The sequence below is a fragment of the Labeo rohita genome, chromosome 21, assembly GCF_022985175.1.
Source record: "Labeo rohita strain BAU-BD-2019 chromosome 21, IGBB_LRoh.1.0, whole genome shotgun sequence".
NCBI lineage: Eukaryota > Metazoa > Chordata > Actinopteri > Cypriniformes > Cyprinidae > Labeo > Labeo rohita.
The window spans coordinates 24,865,238-24,888,167 of NC_066889.1; the positions used below are offsets into that span (position 1 = coordinate 24,865,238).

A 22,930-nucleotide genomic window follows, 5' to 3' on the forward strand; every position below is an offset into this window, starting at 1 on the left:
AACAGCAAACAGGTGTTGAATGACACCAAGATGACTAAATAAGGACCGAAACAGTCATTTATCCATGAACTGTTCCTTTATCTACTCATTTACCATGTGTGGGTACACTTTGCCCATGTTATTTTCCTCGAAAAGACTCTGGAAGATCCATAAAACGACTGTCAACAGTCGATAAGAGGTGAGGATGATAGAAAAACCAGATTTGTATTTCTGTCACGTCCCAGCTGTCCTTTATAACCCGAGTCTCAGAGAGAGAGACAGAGAAAGAGAAAGCGAGGAGGAGGACAGGAGATCTGGCAGCAGCACTGTGAAATGTTCAGTTGCCAAAAAGTGTTTCCTCTCCGTCTTTTAACAATATTACTCCCTTTCTCTCTTATTTTGTCGTTCATCATCTAATGCTACCAATCTCGCTCTCCGTCTCTCGGCCTGAGATTTGTGTTTGCCGTGCAAGATATGTACAATAATATTCAATATGGCAGCTGTATAAACAGAGGTCCCACTTTTTTTCATCAGTTTGTTTACTCTAAAACACACATGCATATTAAATAAGCCTGAAAAGATTTTTGAAGTTTCTCATTATCAATAGTTAGTCATTATTTCATAGCAACACAAAAAATTTTTGAACTTGAATGGCTGGTTTAGCTGTCTGAGCCTGCTTTTTGTCTCAGAGGAAACAGTTATTAGCAGCATTTGCCATCCAGTGAAACAACGGGGGAGAGATATTGAGATTTGGCACTCACATTTTTGTGATTGACACATTTCATAAGCACCAGCTCCCTGTATGCTCTCTTGGCGTGAGTCTGGTTCTGAAAAGGTCTGCTGAGTTTCTTAATGGCCACATTTCTGTCCAGGACGGCGTCATATCCAGCACTGCCAGACAGAGAGAGAGAAAAAGAGAAAGTAATATTAATTTGTGGGAAAACAATGAGTTAGTGAGGAGAATGAAAATCATTTAAATGTTTAATCCATATTTAGAGTTTCAGAGTGGAATTCAACACATATCACCATATAACCATCAGCCAAAAAGCAATTTTAAAGACAATTTTCAATTTGCAGCTCATTTGAATTTTTATTATCTAAAATTATGAAGGCCATAAAATAAACTAGATTTGCCTTTTCACAAAGAAACATTATTGTCTGCAATGCAATGCAATGCATTGATAAATAAATAAATAAATAGTGCTACAGTTAGGGTAATTTTAAGTTTTAAGTTTTGATTTTTGAGCTGCTTTTGCAAATGTTTATAGATTTATAGAAAAAAAAACTTGCCTAGATGTTTACAACTTCAAAAAATACAACTATATATAAAAAAAACAATTCTAATTCAATATGCAAATAAATGCGAAAAAGAAGATCAATCACAATTCAGTGTGCAAATATATACTATAAGTTTAACATAAGAGTTAATAAGGTTTTCACATTTTAATTTCTTTCAAAATAAAAAAAAATTGCAGTTTATTTAAATTTTTGTTATGTATTTTCTTGTCCAATAAACTTTGTTTTGTTTACAACTTCAAAAAATACAACTAGAAAAAAAAACACAATCCTAATTCAATATGTAAATAAATATGAAAAAGAAGACCAATCACAATTCAGTGTGCAAATATATATTATAAATATATGTTTTTGTAATGTACAGTGTATTAAACATACTATGTGTGTTAATAAGGTTTTCACATTTTAACTTTTACAAAGAAAGTGCATTTAAATTTGTATTATCTAAAATTATGAAGGCCATAAAATAAACTGTATTTGCACTTTCACACAGAAATCGTATTGTTTGCAATAAATAAATAAAGAAAGTATTAAAATTAGGGAAATTTTAGTTTTTAAGTTTTAATTTTTGAGCTTGCCTAAAAAAAAGCTTGCCTAGATGTTTACAACTTCAAAAAATACAGCTATATATATATATATATATATATAAAAAAACAATTCTAATTCAATATGCAAATAAATGTGAAAAAGAAGACCAATCACAATTCAGTGTGCAAATATATACTATAAGTTTAACATAAGAGTTAATAAGGTTTTCACATTTTAATTTCTTTCAAAATAAAAAAAAATATGAATATGAAATGTTTCAAATAAATTTGAAAAAGTAGACCAATCACAATTCAGTGTGCAAATATATATTATAAATATATGTTCTTGGACTGTACAGTATATTGAACATACTATGTGTGTTAAAATTTTTATTATCTAAAATCATGAAGGCCATAAAATGAACTGTATTTGCACTTTCACAAAGAAATTGTATTGTTTGCAATAAATAAATAAAGAAAGTATTAAGATTAGGGAAATTTTAGTTTTTAACTTTTAATTTTTGAGCTGATTTTGCAAATGTTTATAAATGATTTAATACACTAGAAAAAAAATGATGCTGAAACAGTTTTCTTTAGAAATTGCTAATAAATTTCACAATTAATTAAAAAATAATGGCAAATAACAAACTGAATTAAATATAACATTTTGAAGTAGAAATGCTGAAATAGTATTTTTTTGTCCAACATACTCCAAAAAAACTTTGTTTTATTTACAGCTTCAAAAAATACAACTAGTAAAGAAGCCAATCGTAAATCAATATGCAAATAAATGCAAAAAAGGCCAATCACAATTCAGTGTGGAAATATATATTATAAATATATATTTTTGAATGTACATTATAGTGAGCATTATATTCATGTAAATTAATAAGGTTTTCACATTTTAATTTCTTATAAAATTACATATATACACAATATATATAAACATCCTTATTAACAATAAGCAATGAGCCACAGGACATTTTGTGCTGTCTTGCATGTACTGTAAAAAGACAAATGTGTGTAAAAATTAGAGCAGGGAGAGAGAAATTGATTAATGTTCAAGTTTGACATCAGGAAACATCAGGAAAGGATAGATCGCTGAGAGATCGGTGAGCGAAGCAGAGTATGATTTTCCTATCTTGCATTATGAGGAAAGGGTTAAACCTGGAGTCACTCCCTCTCTTTCTCCTGTTCTCTTTTCTTTCCCTTACCAGCCAGAAAAACCGTGCTCATTAACTATGCAAGAGCCGCAGCTCTCCACGGGAAAATACAGGATTAGAGAAGGCCAAGGCACTCAGTGTGTGTGTGGCTTCAATCCCAAAGCTCTGCAGAAAACATGGTAGCCAATGGCTCATTGTGATATAACACATTAGTGTTCTCTAATAAGCAAAGGCTGAAATAAATTGTATTTAGGGAGTTAAGCCTAAAAAAGTTATTCACAATTCAATTTCACATATAAAATCGTCTCTTCAATTATCTAGTATACCTGGAGGCCAAAGGGAGGCAATAAATTATGTTTTATAATAAATTAGCCACAAAAAAGCATTAATGAATCACAGTGGGTGGTGACAGTCTCAGTTGTTTCCTGTCTTTTTACTTTGAGGATTATGGGAAATTAAAACCAGACAGGCATAAAGTTCCTGCCACCTGGGTTTTGTATGACAGCGTGAGGGGAATGTGTCAAAATTATTTTGTGTAAAGTATAACTGTGCTTGAGTGATTATTTTTGTCAGTATTAATGATTAAAAATCAGCAAAAACGTGTAACAATTCTACATATTATTAAACCCTAGTTCAATATCTTCAATCAAGTGAAAGCCAAATAGATTAGGAATTAATTAAATGTGTGTCTGTGTGGAATTTGTATATTATTATATCATTTTATAATATAACATAATAAATATAATATTTTAAAATTATAAAAATAAACCCTAGTTCAATGTCTTCAATCAAATCAAAGCCAAAAATTAATTTTATATATCTATATCTATATATATATATATCAATGTAAATGTGTACTTTTATGATTATATAATTTTGTATGATATTTATGTTATATTAAAATGAATTTAAAAAAATTATATATATATATATATATATATATATATATATATATATACACACACACACATATGTGTAATTTTTATGATTATATAATTTTACAGTATTTTTTTTTATTATTAAATCCTACTTCAGTGTCTTTAAATAAATAAACAAACACACACACAAGGGTGCGTAATTTTTATAAGATTATATAATTTTATATAATATGAAAATTATTTTATTATTAAACCCTAGTTTAATGTCTTTAATCAAATAAAAGCCAAATATATAGATATATATTTATATATCGTCTTTTCATATATATATATATATATATATTTATATATATTTTTTATGTATAATGTTATATTTTTAATTGTTTTAATAAATGTAATCAATAAATACATGTTTATTAACTTACAAAATATTATATTAGTAAATATTATAAAATATATATTTAAAAAAAAAAAAAATTAACACACACACACACACACACACACACAAAATATATTCCCCCTCAGTATGGCAGTAAGAAACCCCGGTTAATGCAGCAGTAGAGCTGTTGGTAAAAAGCACTATATTTTTACGACTGGACCAGGTACAAGAAGTGCTACCAGAGGCCATTGTGTTCTGAAAGCTGCTGAGGTTTTACGACTGAATGCTTCAACCCACAAGGCTGCACTGAAAAAGTCTGCTCTTTAACCATGTTGACATGCGCTGGTAAAGGTTAAAAGTGCCATTGTTAAAAAAAAAGACATAAAAATAAGGACTAACATGACTCACAGAGGAGCAGGAAACACAATGATTGAAAAATGAATTCCTCCTGCAGCACCCCATGAAGCCAGAGACAGAAAGCGAAAACTGAAAAGTTGAAAGTGTGCCATGTTCAACAGTCAAAACTGACTTTCACTCTTTTAATCCCCAATAAAAAACCTATTAAAAGCCTTCTGGGTGAATAAAATGTGAGGGTCTGTGTGTGCTCCAGTTTCGACTTGTCTGTTTTCAATGCAACCTTTTTTAAAACCTCAAAACTGGACTGTAACTCAACAGCCAAAGCTCTATGTTTGCCACTGAATAATAGGCTGAAATCAAGAATTCAAAGGTCCATATGGATCTTTGATTCACCTATGGATTATGTGAGCGGACAGTCAGAGCTGTAGAGTTGGTTGTACAGCAGATGGTCAAAGCAGAAGGGGGTGAGGTACACAAAACAGGCTTTCTAGGAGGGTGAGGAAAACCCTACAATACGGTCTTTCTACTTTAAAATTTAGCCTTCGATTTAATGTCTCATGAGTAATTTCTGCTGTTTCTACACCAAGTGCAATTAAATCCAATTATTTCAGTCCACTAAACAATGTTTAGACACTAAACCATGTGATTTTAATCCGCAAAGATATTCTTTGAGCTGAAAGTTTCTAAAGCACGTTTTTGGAACCGAGAACCGATGTGTCCATGGTAACGGCACTTTGAGAGATTTTTTGGCTAATCGTGGCCATAGATACCCATTTGTGTCAAAGATGATGTCACGGCTGTCTCTCTAGGTGGTTAATGCACTGCAGCATTGCTCTTCAAGAGCCCTGCCTACAGGCAGCTGTCACGAACCAGACATCATTTTAACTACTTGCACAGCACTTTTTACGCTACAGCATAAAATACACGGTTTGTACGGATTAAAAAACCTGACATACAACCAGACACCACACTAGTAAAAATGTGGTATATCTGAATTAATTACTTGTCTAAAACTATTGTGATCATTTTCTCATTCACATGTATCTAAAAGTATGATTCTTTCTGGTAAGAAATACAAAAAAAGTGCTAACTTAAAAAACTGAGTGTCAAATATAGTCACAAAAGCCACTTAAGTCCATATGACTTGTCTTCCAAAGCTATACGACACGATTATATATGAAAGTTCACCCAAAAATGAAAACACAAACTCAATATGCAATATGCATTTAAAGTGGTAAATCTAGAAGGTCATATGTGCCAAACTCCCTGCTACCAGGTGGTGGCGCTATGACTATAACTGGATATTGGCATGTAAATGTCTTCAGGCCAGCACTTTTATCAAACATATGAAGTTTGGTGCAGATTAAACATGGCATGTTAGTGTAAAACAAGTCATTTCCTGTTGCCAGCAGGTGGCGCTATGATTATAACAGAATATTGGCCTTTAGATGTGTTCAGACCATGACTCCTATCGAATGTGTTAAGTCTGGGGCAGATTGGACATTGTGTGGCTGAGCTACAACACCTTCTTCTACAACACCTTCAGGGCACCTTCATGCCCTTTAATGAAAACTCAAGATCTTTGCAATTTAACAATGTTAATTATTTTACCAAAATAAGAGGGATCACACAAAATGCATGTTATTTTGGGGGTGAAAACTTTTGAAAAGAATGGATGTGAGTACATTTTTCTAATTTTGCCTAAATATCATATTTATTTTTATTTAGTACAGCCCTTCAGAGGCTACAGAAGATAGTTACATGTTTCCCAGAAGACAAAATAAGTTACATTTACCCTGAGTTTCAAATTCCAAAAGTTTTCAGGCTCTTAATCCATTATGTTTCCTTCTGGAGCATCAGCGAGCATTTGAACCTTCTGCAATAGTTGCATATGAGTGAAAAGATGGATCTCAAAATCATACAGTCATTTGGATATAGTTCAAATACACAAACATGCTGGAAAACCAAAGAATTTGTGGGACCTGAAGGATTTTTTTGAAGAACAGCGGACAGTTTAACTGTTTAGAGCAAACAAGGGACTCATGAACAACTATCACTAAACAAAACAAAAAAGAATCAAGAGGATGTAAACTTTTGAACCAGGTAAGTTTTATAAATTCAACTATTATTTTCTCTTTTGGATTAAATGCAAACATCTTTTATGTGAAATATCTTATTCAGGTCAGTATTAAATAAAAAATAACATGCATTTTGAAAGATCCCTCTTATTTTTAATGATTCTGAAAGGGGGACGCAAACTTTTGACCTCAACTGAAGTAATATGTTTATTTTTAATCAAATTCAATGTAAAAGTATGTTAACTTTTAGCTGTCCAATCAACTACTGTGCCAAGGAAATGTTAAAAACCAAAGTTAAAAGTGAAGGGTCTTTCTTCTTGCTTCCTTCCACTATTTGGGACAAGAATTCTCCAAAGAGTCTGACAGGATCCTTTTGCTTCTTGAGAACTTGTCTTTGTATTGCATAATGGGTTATGTAATACAGAACGGATGTTTGTAATGCTTTTGTGCATTCTGTTTGTTTTATAGATATTTGTATTTACTTATATGTTTACTCTTTTGGCACACTTCTTTTTACCTAACATGCAATATAGGAGAGAGTTGTGCAAGGTAAAGAATCTCATTTTCCAGCATACGCAGTCAGGAGATTTGTGTGCGAGCGTGTGATATGATGAATTATTAGTGGCCAAATCTTTAGCAGCGGCACAACGCCAGATGCTCATAGCTCTGACTATTACTCTGAGGAAAGCAGCACTGCGTCACCTAAATATTCAGTATGTAGCTTTCCAACACGGACTGCTGTGAATGATATGATGGATCCATTTAATAACACCACAGACTTTGCTAGCAAAAATATGCTGTGAAAAGGTTTAAGTCATGAAAAGGCTGTAATAACCTGACTTACATACTTAATAATACGACAAATGTTTGGTGTATTTAATGTGATAAATACATAGACTGCTGGTTTTTGGAAAAAAAAAAAATTCTAAAGGATCATGACACTGGAGTAATAACTTTTAAAAATTAGCTTTGCCATTTCAAAAATAAATTACATTTTTAAACATTTTCAGATAGAAAACTGTTATTTTAAATTGTAATAATATTTCACAATATTACCGTTTTTACTGTATTCAAATTCTGTTATATAATTACATTTAAATAATCAATTTATTAAAATGAATTTTCTTCCATTCACTGTAGAAATAATCATCACCATTTACTTACAGTAATTGACTCGGGATGGTAAATTGCCTGATTTTTGCATAGATTTGCTAGTCAACTGAAACTTTGTAGTATACTATAATCGTTGAATAAAACAATTTTGTCATAATAATAAAAAAAGACCATTAATAGAATAGAAAATAAATATCAGTAATAATATGTAATTATGTTTTGTATTTATAGTATAGTAAGTAGTATAGTTTAATAATCCATTTTTTTAAATTAAATGTCTTCTATTCACAGATGAAATAAGCATCACAATTTTCTTACAATAATTGACCTAGGATGGTAAATTGCCAGATTTTGCACAGATTTGCTAGTCAACTAAAACTTTGTTTCAAAAATAATAAATAAAATAAAACAAAATAAAATAAAATAAAATAAATAAAATAGATTAAGTTGTTTGATTTTGTTTGGTGTAGAAATGGCTGGTAAATTAAAAAAATAATTACAAAAAAATCAGCAAGTAATGCACTGAATTAAAAAAAAAAAGATTAAAAAAATGTATAAGAAATTAAAAGTCTCCATTCACAGTTAAAATAATATAAATTATCACAATTTACTTAAAGTAACTGACCTGCAAGGGTAAATTACCAGATTTTTTTCATAGCCAACTGAAACTTCGTTAAAATAAAATAAAATAATAATAAAATAAAATAAAATAAAATGTTGTTTGATTTTGTTTGGCATAGAAACACTTTTCTTCACAAATAATTACAAAATCAGCAAGTAATGCATTGAATTAAATATGTAAATTATATGTATATATCTAAAAAAATTCTCACTTTTATAGTATATATGCAGAGTTGCAGTTTTGGTAATCACGTTAAATTTAGTTTGATTTTAGTTAGATTTCTAAGCTTTTAAGTTTTAAAATATTGCAGCTATATAACCTAACCACACCAGTTTCATCAGTTCCTGTGGAAAACATGTGACTTTGCAGTCTTTTTAAACTGTCCTTCTTTTGCCTCTCTCTCTCTCTCTCTCTCTCTCCGGAGAATGATGGTGCGTTTGTTAGGCTAATACGGCTACCATGCTGCATCATGTGACTGCTGCTGAGGAGAGGAAGCTAAATTAGATCAGGGTTGTCCGTCCAGCAGGCAGGATTACTGCAGCCAGCAAACTAGCCAGAACACATCAACAATGTCATTAACAGTCCAGTCTTGCCTCCCTGCCTTCCCCGCACAACCGTACCGCTGACACTGACACTGAGATGCAAGGAAAGAGGAATGGGGGAGGGGGGAAATGACATGGGAAATAGGAAAAGGGAGGGCCACCTTCATCCATATTTCTCATAATCCCGAAAAGTCTCATAATTCATTATAAAAATCACAGGGTTTGGTTTTTAGGGATCCAAATTAGCAGCTGTCTACTGGGAACTGCAATTAAACCTGCCAAGAAATTCCCAAATACCGTTCTTAAAATTCAAAGCCTCATTTAGGAAGATTTTTGAGGAGCATTTTGCCATCCATATGGACTTATTTCACAATAAAAGACAAAGTGATGCATTATGGGTACTCACCACACAATTCCCTGAGCCCCAGATCCGATGGGCTTTAGATTTTGGTAGCGTTTGAGAACCGTGAAGGTGGAATCTCCTACTTCCACACTGTAGAACTGGTTGTCCACTTTGCTTTTACTCATGTTGTAATGCTGGGCAATGTAAGAAACATCAACTTGTTTGCCAAACCCCTGGAGAAAAAAATGGATGTGGAGAAAAAGATGGAAACATTTGGGTTTAGACAGTTGATAAGCACATTATTAAAAAAGCACATTCATAAAGCCATAAAAACCTGTTTGAACTCAGTGTTGGGGAAAGTTACTTTCAAAAGTAATGGACAGGATATAAAAAACCATTAAAGACTATACAACCACAGACAAGTTTGCTGTGTGATTTGAAAATTAATAAATCCTTGCAATGTGATATTGCAGCTTAATATTTAGGTCAAACCACACACTAGGCAACTAAATTAATATAATTAAATGAAATGAGGTGTCACAAATGAGTGAAGACAAATATTGCATCTATTACTATAAGCAATTTGAGAGATGCAAGACTTTATATCTGCAAGCCAGAATTCAGTATATAAAACCAAATAAAAAACCTATTGGACCCTGGACCACAAAACCAGTCATAAGGGTCAGTTTCCACTGATGTATGATTTGTTAGGATAGGACAATATTTGGCCGAGATACAACTATGTGAAAATCTGAAATCTGAGAGTGCAAAAAAATGAAAATATTGAGAAATTACCTTTAAGGTTGTCCAAATGAAGTTCTTAGCAATGCATATTACTAATCAAAAACTAACTGTTGATATATTTACAGTAGAAAATTTACAAAATATGTTAATGGAACATGATCTGTACTTAATTTCCTAATGATTTTTGGCATAAAAAGAAAACCGTTCATTTTGACCCATACAGTGTATTGTTGGCTATTGCTACAAATACACCTGTGCTACTTACGACTGGTTTTGTGGTCCAGGCTTACACATGTAATATAAGTCTCAGGTGTCCCCAGAATGTGTCTGTGAAGTTTCAGCTCAAAATATGACACAGATCATTTATTATATAATTTTGAAAATGCCTATTTTGAGTGGAAGCAGAAACACGCTGTTTTCATGCATGTCTCTTTAAATGCAAATGAGCTGCTGCTCCCCGCCCCCTTTTCCAGAATAGAGCTGTGCCTTTACAGCTCGTACCTCAGATACTCTGCCAAAAAACATCTGGGTTGGTTTTGATTATCATGTATATCACGCTGAAATCATGCATTTTTAACAATATTAGTTCTCTTTCATGTCTTATTGCACTTAAACGGTCAAATACACACAAGTTTATGTTAAAAAAACACGAGTTACAAAAACAGTCAGTTATGTCTGTGAAGTTAAACAGCTGGGAATTAAATCACATTTATATTAGATCTATGTGTTAGTACCGTAATATACAGTAATAAATCAATACATCCTCTGCACTCTTGTCTCCTCCAAGGCTGGGACTCTAAATAGTGTTCTGTGATCGTCTGTGCAACCAAAGTCAGAACAGCATGCTTTGCTTGAACTTTCGCCATGGCGTAAGAACTGGTACACCGTTGTCGCTTGTGAAAACAAAATGGCAGTGCCATGGGTGGAAACGTGCAGATTAAGAGACGGTAATATTATAATAAGATACCCTTTCAGTGTCATGGGGGGGAGTGAAATCTGAGCGGCTTGTTTTTTCACAAGCTTGTTGAAAGGCTTAAAAAACGTACTGGGTTGTTCTTTTTCATATTTTCTGGATTGGTAGATGCACTGGAGACCCAATTATAGCACTTCAACACAGAAAAAGTCAGATTTTTATGATATGTCACCTTTAAAATAAGATATAAAGTCACAAATGTGATACACAAAATTGCTATTTCTCACCAATGTGACTTTTAATTTCACAACATGGCTTTACAGCCACATTTCCAACAATGACTGTATGATTTTGAGATCCATCTTTTCACACTGAGGACAACTGAGGGACTCATATGCAACTATAACAGAAGGTTCAAACACTCACTGAAGCCCCAGAAGGAAACACAATGTATTAAGAGCCGGGAGGTGAAAACATTTTGAATTTGAAGATCAGGGTAAATGTAACTTATTTTGTCTTCTGGGAAACATTTAAGTATCTTCTGTAGCTTTTGAAGGGCAGTACTAAATAAAAAAAAAAAACTGATATTCAGGCAAAATGACAAAAATGTACATATTTTCATTCTGTTCAAAAGTTTTCACCCCCTGGGTCTTAATGTATCATTTTTTCTTCTGGAGCATTTGAACCTTCTGTAATAGTTGCAGAGTCCCTCTGTTGTCCTCAGTGTGAAAAGATGGATCTCAAAATCATACAGTCATTGTTGGAAAAGGTTCAAATACACAAAAGATGCTGAAAAAAAAAAAGAATTTGTAAGGCCTGAAGGATTTTTCAGCAGGCAGTTTAATTGTTCAAAACAAACAAGAGACTCATCACCAAACAATAAAAACACAGCTGTGGATTATTCAGGCAACAACACAGTATTAAGAATAAGGCGTATGTAAACTTTTGAACAGGGTCATCTTTAAAAAATTCAACTAGTATTTTCTCTAGTTGATCTTATATCTTATTCAGGTCAGTACTAAATAAAAAATAACATGCATTTTGAAAAATTTTGAATGATAATTCACATTTTGCAGATCCTGCAAGGTGTATGCAACCTTTTGATCTCAACTGTAAATAAAGTACCAGAGGACAATAAAATGCGTATATACAAACCCATAACATTTTAGTTTCGCTACCTTAGAGAAAGTATCTTATCTGTGCTTGGCTGGAGATCTCAGATGTGGAATTATATTAAGCTAAACGATCAAGGTTATGAGAGCTCTCTTCATTCTGGAGCTCATGCCAGTGCTGGCACAAGGGCCAGCTGTGTAATCGATTGTACTAACTGTCACATAGTGAATATATTCATGGCCATACCAAGGGAGGAAGCTGTCCACATAATTTCACAAGCTAAAATGGTAATTAGCGAGAGAGAAAGAGAGAGAGTTATATGCATATATGTGTGTGTGTGTGTGTGTGGTTCATAAAGTCTATCTTCATCATGGGAGTCACTCCTCACTGCAGTAGCCTCCCTATTAAACTAACTGGGCTAATTTGAAGCTAATGAGCTAAGATTTGCAGTAATTGTGGTCTTTTATTAAAACAAGGTTTAGAGCACAAATGGTTTGGTTTGATTATTTGGTGAAACTGGTTTCCATTCCAAAACCTCCCTACCTAGATGGGAATATAAGGCAAAAATGTGAAATAATATAATAAATGAATAGAGAGCAAAAATATGAAGTCGTTTTTTTTAACCAAAGCGGCATATTAAAATGATTTTTGATGGATCGTGACGCTGAGGGCTGGATTTATTAATTCCTTTAAATAAACGTACCTAATATTAAATAATTAGACCTATTTATTTATATATTTTAGTATTAGGCTGTTAGCTTAGCAACATGCTTGCATCAAAATGTACTGGAATCAGTTTCATGTTTCAAATATCAAGTCTGAGCTGATACACATTCAGGGATACGAAACGCACTTGTTTCAGGAGTCAGTTGTCTTTTTAGCAGACGCACTTATCTGAAGTGACCACCAGTACACTTACTACAGTGACAGTCCCTATGGAGCACACAGAGGTTAAATGTCTCGCTCAAGGACACAGTGTTGATTCATGGATCGATCCTTCTGGGATATGAACTTACAACCTTTTGTTAACAAAGTGATTTTTTATCTACTAGTCAACCCCACCTACTGCCCTCTTGACCTGTGAACTGTACGTATCACCAAAGGACTTTCTGATAGATGATGAGCATAATTTACAGTCTAAAAGAAAAAATGAAGGACAAAAAAACCCAAGGGACATATCATAAGGTGATTTAATAATGTTTTGCTGTGCTACTGTGATTTCTGCAGGGAATAGATACTTTATTTTAGATTTAGATTAAGCAGAAGGAAGTTTTATTACGTAAAACCATCATTATTATATTCTAATATATAAATGTACACTACTAGTCAAAAGTTTTTGGACAGTAAAATTTTTTATATTTTTCAGTAAGTCACTTCTGCTCACCAAGTCTGTATTTATTTCCAAAGTGCAGCAAAAACAGTACAATTCTGAAATATTTTTACTATTTAAAAGAACTGTTTACTATATGAATGTGTTTTAAAATGTAATTTTTCCTGTGATTTCAAAGCTGAATTTTAGCATGATTACTCCAGTCACATGATCCTTCAGAAATCATTCTAATATTGTGATTTGCTGCTCAAAAATATTTAATATTATTATTATGTTGAAAACATAAATAAAAGTAGATTTTTTTCAGGATTCTTTGATGAATAGAAAGTTTAGAAGAACAGCATTTATCTGAAATAGAAATCTATTGTAACATAACAAATGTCTTTATCATCACTTTTGATCAATTTAAAGCATCCTAGCTAAATAAAAGTATTAATTTCTATCCTTTCTTTCCCATAAAAGAAATTATACTGACTCCAAGCTTTTAAATGGTATATTGTATAATGTTACAAGAGCTTTTTCAGGTAAATTTCAAATCTTTGGATCTTTCTATTCCTCATAGAATCCTAAAAAAAAAGACTAAACTGTTTTAAATATTGATAATAACAATTATAATCTTTCTTGAACAGCAAATCAGCATATTAGAATGATTTCTGAAGGATCATGTGACACTGAAGACTGGAGTAATGATGCTGAAAAGCCAGGTTTGATCACAGGAATAAATTGCATTTTAAAATATATTCAAATAGAAAACAGTTATTTTAAATAGTAAAAAATATTTCACAAAATTACTGATTTTGCTGTATTTTGGATCAAATAAATGCAGGCTTGGTGAGCGGACGAGAATAAAAAAAAAAACTTTTGACTGGTAGTGTATAATCTGTGGAGGCATGTTGGGCCATTGGATGATAAAATAAAATAAAATAAAATAAAATAAAATAAAATAAATAATAAAAGGGGAATTTAATCTTTTTTTCCACATCCTGAAAAGAAAAGTCAGTATTATATATTATAAATTATGAGATATAAACTCACAATTACAAGAAAAGGGTCAGAATTGAAAAAAAAGTCCCAATCATGACTTTATGATTGTGTGAATTTATAAATTATCATCTTTATGATTATAAAGATGGAAAAAAATAGAATTCTGAGTTTTCTCCATATTCAGACTTTTTTCTCAGTATTGTGAGTTTTGTTATGTTTTCCAATTCAGAATTGTAAGAAAAAATGTAGAAATTAAGCCTGATTTTTATTGGTCATTTTTAAATACTACAACTTTGAAAATCCTCTAAAATCCAAAAATGTTACAATACAAATCAGGTTAATAAAGTTCTGTTGTCATACTGGAACAGGTCAGTCAATCTAGAGCCCAGAATTTAAGGAAGATGTACATTTCTAAATTGAATTTAAAAGGGACGGTTCACTCAAAATCAGCATTTAATCACCCTTATGTCATTCCAAACCTCTTTTTGTCTATCCAATGAAACTTAATGGAATGCAAAACAACAAAAAATAAAATTAGACCTATTCTAAATATCTTCTTTCGTGTTCCACAAAAAAAAAAAGAAAGTCATACAAGTCTGGAACAACATGAAGGTGAGCAAACAATGATAGAATTTAAATTTTCAGCTGAACTATCCTGAATTAGCAACATGGAATGGCATTTACAACCCATTTTATTTCCACAACGTGATATATTTCAGAGTGAAAGTCATACACTGAAAAAAATCAAAAAGAAAGTCATATGGGTATACAGCAACAATTAATTTGAATGATGCACTGATTTTAGAAAACACTTGCATGCATATTTAAAGTGATCTTAAGATGTTCTTAATGCATTTTGGGAAACCTGACTCTGAATGGTTTGCAATGCTGCAAGGAATTGATCCTGTAAGCTGTACATCTTCCTTAAGGGCCCAGACAGGCTGTCACCAGTATTTGTTTTAGACAATGACACATCCATAAGCATGACAGACAGAATGGAAGTGAATGAATACTCTACCTTTTAATTTACCTGTATGGAACACACACCTGACAAAAGGCAATCTTCACATCCAGGACTGGAGCACTGCAGTTATATAAGAAACGTCTGTTCATAAATACCTGAAACACAAGAATTAAGAGTTATGATTAAAATCTGAATGATGTTTTTGTTCTGTAAAGCTCATCTCCTAATGACTTGATTTCTCAAAATGTTTTTTGGCAAATAATGATATGTATTAAAAGAGAGAGAGCTGAGATGATAAACACCACTTTTTTTCTCATCTCACATCTACCATCTTTATTCTGTCTCAAAGCCCCTGCCCTGTGAACGTAACGGCTCACGGCACACTGAGGATCTATATGCATTAGCTGCGTATGTGTCTGAGGAGAACAGGCTTTCCAAGAATAGTCAGTGTCATCCAGGAGTCAAAGACAGTATGCTAATTCTCCTTGATTATTTCTTCTGCATGCTCTGCTCTGTTTCCTGTTATTTATTTATTTGTTTCCCAAGAGACCAGGAGGAGCTTTTGGTAAGCACGGTGCACCCTGCCTTTTAAAGATACCGAAGCCCTGTGGATAGGCGTTAAATATTCATTAGTGTTTTCCAGACTTCATATCAGCCAGCAGATACAAAGGGATCAATCCATACGGATGCACAATATGTGGGTCATTTTAACAGAATGAGATTTTGAAATTTAGTTATAGGTTAATATGACTGAAAATAAAAAATGAAAATATAAATTTATGTCGCTTCATAAATTTATAAGTAGTAAAATGTAGATATTACAGAGAAAAAACAGGCTTAAAAAGCATTTTTTTTTTAAATAAAAAATCTTAAAGTATATTATAGTTAATATTACAGATTTTTCTTGGTGTCAATGTAAAAAAAAATGAGATATATATATATATATATATATATATATTATATAATATTATTAGATGTTTTGATATTATAGAGAAAAAAAGCCTTTTTTAAACATTAAAACAACTCTTTCAGGCCGCAATATATATTATAGGTCAAAATTACAATTTGTTTTTGGTGTCAGTATAAAAAAAAAAAATATAAATCTATGAAGAGATATAAATTATTAAGTAGTATTATTTAAATATTACTGACAAAAATCAGTCTTAAAAAACAGTTATTAAAAAGATTTAAAAATATATATTATAGGTTAATTATACAGATTTTTCTTGATGTCAGTGTTATTAAAAAAAAAAAAAAATCAGCATTAAAAAAAAAGAAGTGTTTTTAAAAAACATATTGGTGTCAGTGTACAAAAAAACAAAAACAACAAAAACCCCTGAAAATATACATTCATGGAGCAGTATAATTTTTAAGCCGTAATATTTAGATATTAGCAACAAAATCAGGCTCTAAAAAGAGCTAAAAAACATTTTAAAAATCTCAAATAAAATAAAATATGAGATGAAATAAAATGAAATTAAATAAATCTATTATGAATTAAACTTTATAATTATCAAAAAATCCTAAAAAAGTCTCACAGTTTTACTAAAAAAATTAAGCAGCATTATTACTGTTTTCAACAATAATATTAAAAAGAAATGTTTCTTACGCAGCAAATCAAAAGAGTAGTGAAAATTCAGCAGAAAAAAAACATACTTGCCATCAAATGAATAAATAATATTTTACAATATATTAAAATAGAAAACAGATATTTTAAATTGGAATAATAATATGTAATAATATTACTATTTTTATTGTATTTTAATCAATTAAATGCAGCCTGGGTGAGCACAAGATACTTCTTTAATAATAAAAAACGTCTGGCCACATATATAAGTATATATATATATATATATATATACACAACCATAGATGATATATGATATATATATATATATATATATATACATAATGTAGTATCATCTATGGTTGTGTCTTTAACACAGATTTTGATAATGGTTGGATGTGTGAGTGAAAACATGCTGGTTTTGAGTGGCAGCTTACAGCTGTGTGTGTAAATAGCATGAGTACTGCCTACAGCCCACATGCGTTTGTCAAATGACTGACATTAACAGCACCGCTTTCATTTCCTTTTCACAGCGACTGCTGAAAGACACAGACCTGCTCCTGCAGTTTGCTCAAAGACAAAGAGCATCATGGGATACGGTGCAGCTTTATGATAACCTTCATATTATTGATCAAAAGAGTCAATATGATGGAAAGAATGATCCAGAGAGAAAAGCGAGAGCGAGATGATGCTTAAAAATCTATCTTAAATAGCTCCCGGTCCATTAATTTGCGGGCTTTAAACCTTAATTACTATTTTCGCTCATTATTTGTAGTCTGAAGTCACTTGTGTTCTAATAACAGTGTAAACGTCTGATCAATACAGTTCTTATAAAAACAAGCAACTAGCATTAAAAGAGTGATTATTTTGCTGCTTTACCACAACTGATATCTCAAGGAAACATTTTTTTAAAGATTCAGCTTTGTCGCAATTTGAAAATTCCAGTTTTTGCCATATTTAATCAAAGCAATGTGCTTTTTCATATTTCAATGCCTACTTAAAGTGAAAACGTTATATATTAATGCAGCACTAGTGAATAAATTAATGTTGCGTCCTTGTTTGTTTTGTATCTCTTCCTCCAAATCGAAGCGACTGATTCAAACATTCCGCCAGTCTGTTACCATGGCAACTTGAATAGAAAACAAATAAACTCTCAAAATTGATTTAGCAAAAACAGAACTTAGCTCAGGAGACAAACAGACATCAGTGAGAAAGTCCTTGAACAGATTTCAACAATCTGACAGCACACATTTTTATCACACACAGTATGCTAATGAAATACAAATCTTTGATATACTGAGGAGTTGCTGTAAGCGATTTCCTTTATCATAATCAGCACCAAACAGAATTGAAAAAATAACACTCTCAAATGCTCCACCTATCTGCCAGTGTTCATAAACAGATAATATGGTCGGTCATTTTGTGCATGATACTCCAAATATATAGATCAGTGGTTTACGTATACTGTTAAATCAAAGAAGACGTATGCATGTATCTTTAGTGAAGCACAGTGGACAATTAAAACCTGTACAATGTGGCATCGCATCAGAATTTTATTTTCAGAGTTGCGTTGAGGTAAAAATAGCAACAGGTAGCCACAGTAGCTCACCAAGTGCAACCATTTGACTTCATTAAAAATTATGTAAAAATATGTATAAAATGAGGATTTGTGAAATATTGTAATCTTTCATGGGTTTTCTACAACATATTTCAGTGAGAGACATCATTAGTGCCGCTTCAAGTCGAACACACCTTATATGTACACTGTAAAAAACAATTTGTTGAGTCAACTTAAAATAATTTGTTACCTGGCTGCCTTAAAATTTTAAGTTCAGTCAACTCAAATAAGTTTATTCAGCTTGAAATGTTAAATTATAATAAGTGACAACTTAGATATTTGAATTGATTCAACTTAAAATTTTAAGGCAGCTGGGTTACTTACCCATCTGTTAAGTTTAGCAAACACAAATATCTAAGTTGTTACTTAGTACAACTTAACATTTCAAGTTGACTAAACTTATTTTAGTTGACTGAACTTAAAATTTTAAGGTAGCAGGGTAACAAATTATTTTAAGATGAATCAACAAATTGTGTTTTTTATTTTTTACAGTGTAAGCGTATTTGCATCACTTTGACCGTTTTTTTGTAGATCCAACCTTCTAATGTGCCACGATTGGTCGATTATATACAATGCCTGCATGTTATTGGTCAAACTACTTTTTGATCATTACCTTCAGCAAGTAAAACACAGGACTTATTTTATCCCTTAGAAATCAACTTAATGTTACATACTAGTAGCCTTTTGAAAGAAACAGCATAAGTTGGTTAGGTAGGTTTTGAAGCATGTATGCTGGTTTGAGCTGGTTTTTGTTGGTTCTTAGCTGGTTTATGCTGGTCCTTTGCTGGTTTAAGATGGTCCTAAGCTGGGCACTCCTGCTCAAGACCAGCACATGACCAGCTAAGGACCAGCATAAACCAGCTAAAGACCATCTTAAACCAGCTAAGAACCAGGATAAACCAGCTAAGGACTAGGGATGTGCGATATGGGCTTAAAACTTTATCACAATAATTTCTGGTATTTATTGTGATGACAATATTAATGAAATCCAGTTTCTTTAGAGAAAAGTATTATCTTTCCTATTTTTACCCAAAATAGGGTGTTGTGAGCATTACTGAGCACACTGTTTAATTCACTAGAATGTGAATTAAATTGTTTGTACTTTCTGTACTGGAAGATCCTAAATTCGACGAATTCCTTGTGTGTGAAACACACCTGGCAATATAGGTTTTTCTGGAAGCCGGAGGGCGCCCTTGCGCAGAAATTCCACATATGCTTTATAGTAGAAGTAATAGTACTGACCATGCTTCAGGAATCTCCGATCCAGTTATCGCTGCAGCTGAATAAAACGCAGATGGAGGAATTTTAACTGAGGAAACTTGAAGATGATAAACGTACGATTGATACAATATATGGTTTGTGTTCTTCAAGCAATCTCGGGTATTTTTATAAGAATAAAGTATACTTATAATGCAATGCTAATCGACATAGAAATAGTAGGATTTCTGCCTCATTCTGTGATATAAAGCCACGTCTGATCGCACAAGGTTATGAAGTTAATTTGGAGAAAAAGCATGTCAATAAATGAGACCTTTGTTGGACAACAGGTTTGCAAACAGGCTCAAACACACGCAAAACTGCATACAGTTAACGTTATTCAAGGCTCAGTTCCAGATTGGAGCTCCTCATTTAGCGATATACTAGTTTTGCACACAGAAATATGTCAACAACTAATTCTTAACATGGAGAAAATTTTTACCAGTATATCACAAATGATAAGATATCGCCCATCCCTACTAAGGACCAAGTAAGGACTAGCTCAAACCAGCATCTATGCTTCAAAACCTACCTAACCAGCATATGCTGTTTTTTTTCAATAGGGTATGTCAGCAAAAAGACATAGACATAAGATCAGAGACAGAAAAAGGCCAGTTTTTGCTGCTCAACACCTTTGGTTGAAAGGTTGTGTTTACAGCAGCACCAGCTATGAATGCCAACATAAACTCACACCACATCAACACTAACACCAAAGGATCAAAAGCTGATTTTTAATGATCAAATTATTAACAAAAACGCCTTTTTTTTTTTTTTCCTGAAGAAAACATGAGTGGCGCTAGCACATGGTAAACATGCTAACATGCAGCTAGGATTTCTAGCATGTTCTTTCGCAGTTGCTACGGTTGCTGCTCAAAGGCGTTGATTACTTGCTCATGTCAAAAAAGCTCCCACATATTCTGTTTTCTAGATATGACTCAAGTATCTCCTTTTTTAGTAATAACAGTGATGCTAACCTTAGCAAATGCAGCTAAGGAATGGATGGTGTTTTATAAGAGAAAATGGACTTAAAGTGATATTTCACCCAAAAATAATTTAATCACTCATTATTTACTCACCCTTGTGTTGCTGATAACCCGTAAGACCTTCGTTTATCTTCAGAACACAACTTAAGATATTTTCAATAAAATTTTACGTTGTCCTTGCTACGTTTCTGAGCCTGGGAACATTTCAGTTGCATTGCTGTCTATGCAGGGTCAGAAAGCTCTCGGATTTCATCAAAAATATCTTAATTTGTGTTCCGAAGATGAAAAAAAGTCTAACGGCGTTGGAACGACATGACGGTGAGTAATTAATGACAGAATTTTAATTTTTGGGTGAACTATTGCTTTAATAATACAACGCATCCAAATCACATTATTCTCAACACTCACCATCACTGGTGTGGTTCAGATCAAGACTACTAGTTTTAAAGTCTCCATAGCAACATGTAGTATTTCACATGATCTTAAATTAGACATTATCGATTGCTTAGATTAACTGGGATAAACATACGCGCTCTCTGGCGCTGCTATTCAATAAATATTTGACAGCACATAAATAGTTGAGCTGCACCGAAATATTATCTATGAAGGGGAGGATACGGCAAGGTCAGGGGCGTTTGGCCTGATCAATGAGGCTGAGAACCGATGAGGAACCTTGATAAGAGAGTGATGAATTACTGAGTGCAAATATGACATTAACAGACAACAGGACGCAAGCAGAGAGCAGGAACTCTGCCTTCCCAAGGGGCCAAAAAGGGCACTGCTATGGTAATAAAACTCATGCCTGGAGATTAGAAACACAGCTAGATGGATGCACAAAAAATCTTCCTATTATGGATCAAGCATCCAGACTCTGGATAATAGTGAATGGGGGTGTTTAATAATGCTGGAGTGTGGGAAAAGCTCTCTTGTGTATCGACAGTCCTATTGTGTTGGATAGAGTGCACAAGGTGTTTAATAAAGTCGATCTTCAAGACTGTCAACAGAGCGACGTGAAGGTGGGTAGTAGAGCTGCAGGGTTTGCAGGGTTATTATAGCTTTCTAAAACTAAAACTTTAAAATACATGGTCTTTACTTGAAATAAAATAATACAAAGTTATTTTATTTAAAAAAATATATATATATCAACATTAAAAAACTGATAAAAAAATATAAAAACAATTATTAACTTCAAAAAATTAAAATGCAAATTATAAAAATATTTTTTAATCTATTTTTTAATGTTTTATATAATAGAAAAACAAAATGTATATATTTTTACCATGTTTTTATATCATAGAAATACAAAAAACTTCAATACAAATAAAAACGATAAAATATGAAAATAATTAAAAATAAAACTATCATAGTATATATAGTACAATTTTTATATCATAGAAATGCAAAAATCATAAATTAAAATAATAAAAAAATAATTTATACTGTGTTTTATATAATAGAAAAACAAAAAATATTTATATCTTTTTACCATGTTTTCCTAGAAATACAAAAACATAAATTCAAATTATAAATTAAAACTATAAAACTATAAAAATAATTAAAAATTAAGCTATATATACATTTTATTAGATTTTTTACCGTGTTTATTAGCATATCAAACTGACCAAGTGACAGTATTTTACAACATGACAAAGGATTTATACAGTATTTAAATAAATGCTGTTCTTTTCAACTTTCAATTCATCAAAGAATCCTGAAAAATGTATTATGGCTTTCATAAAAAAAAAAAAAAAAAAAAAAAAAAAAACATTAAATATGTTTTTTAGCACCAAATCAGCATATTAGAATGATTTCTGAAGGATCCGCAGACACTAAAGACACTAAAATTCAGCTTTGATCACAGGAATAAATTACATTTTAAAATATATTCAAAAAGAAAACAGTTATTTAAAATCATAATAATATTTCACAATATTACTGCATTTTTGATCAAATAAATGCAGCTTTACTGAACATAAAATACTAAAACCATTTAAAAAAGTCACTGACCTCAACTTTCGAATTGCTACTGTACATTTATTTTTGAAAAAATGAAAATTAAACTTTAAAATGATTAATTAAATTGCTTAAAAATATAATAACCATTAAATTTGTATTTTTCTTAAAATTCCAAATAAGTAAAGGAAACATCTCATTGAATTTTTTAAAATTAATAATTTTTT

The 22,930-nt window shown here is 31.9% G+C and overlaps 1 protein-coding gene across 9 annotated transcripts in view; it reads right to left on the bottom strand.

Moving 5' to 3' along the window:
* Positions 1–22,930, bottom strand: part of mapk10 (mitogen-activated protein kinase 10) — an 82,384-nt gene that overhangs the window by 32,556 nt on the left and 26,898 nt on the right. For 7 of the 9 annotated variants that reach the window (XM_051093477.1, XM_051093474.1, XM_051093475.1 and 4 more), the window contains exons 3-5: positions 15,409–15,480; positions 9,341–9,510; positions 741–870 (exon numbers count right to left, since the gene is read on the bottom strand). In XM_051093477.1, the coding sequence (XP_050949434.1) occupies positions 741–870; positions 9,341–9,510; positions 15,409–15,480 (372 nt within the window). Of the gene's footprint in view, positions 1–740; positions 871–9,340; positions 9,511–15,379; positions 15,481–22,930 lie in introns of all 9 variants that reach the window. The other 2 variants (XM_051093479.1, XM_051093478.1) reach the window with 2 other exon arrangements.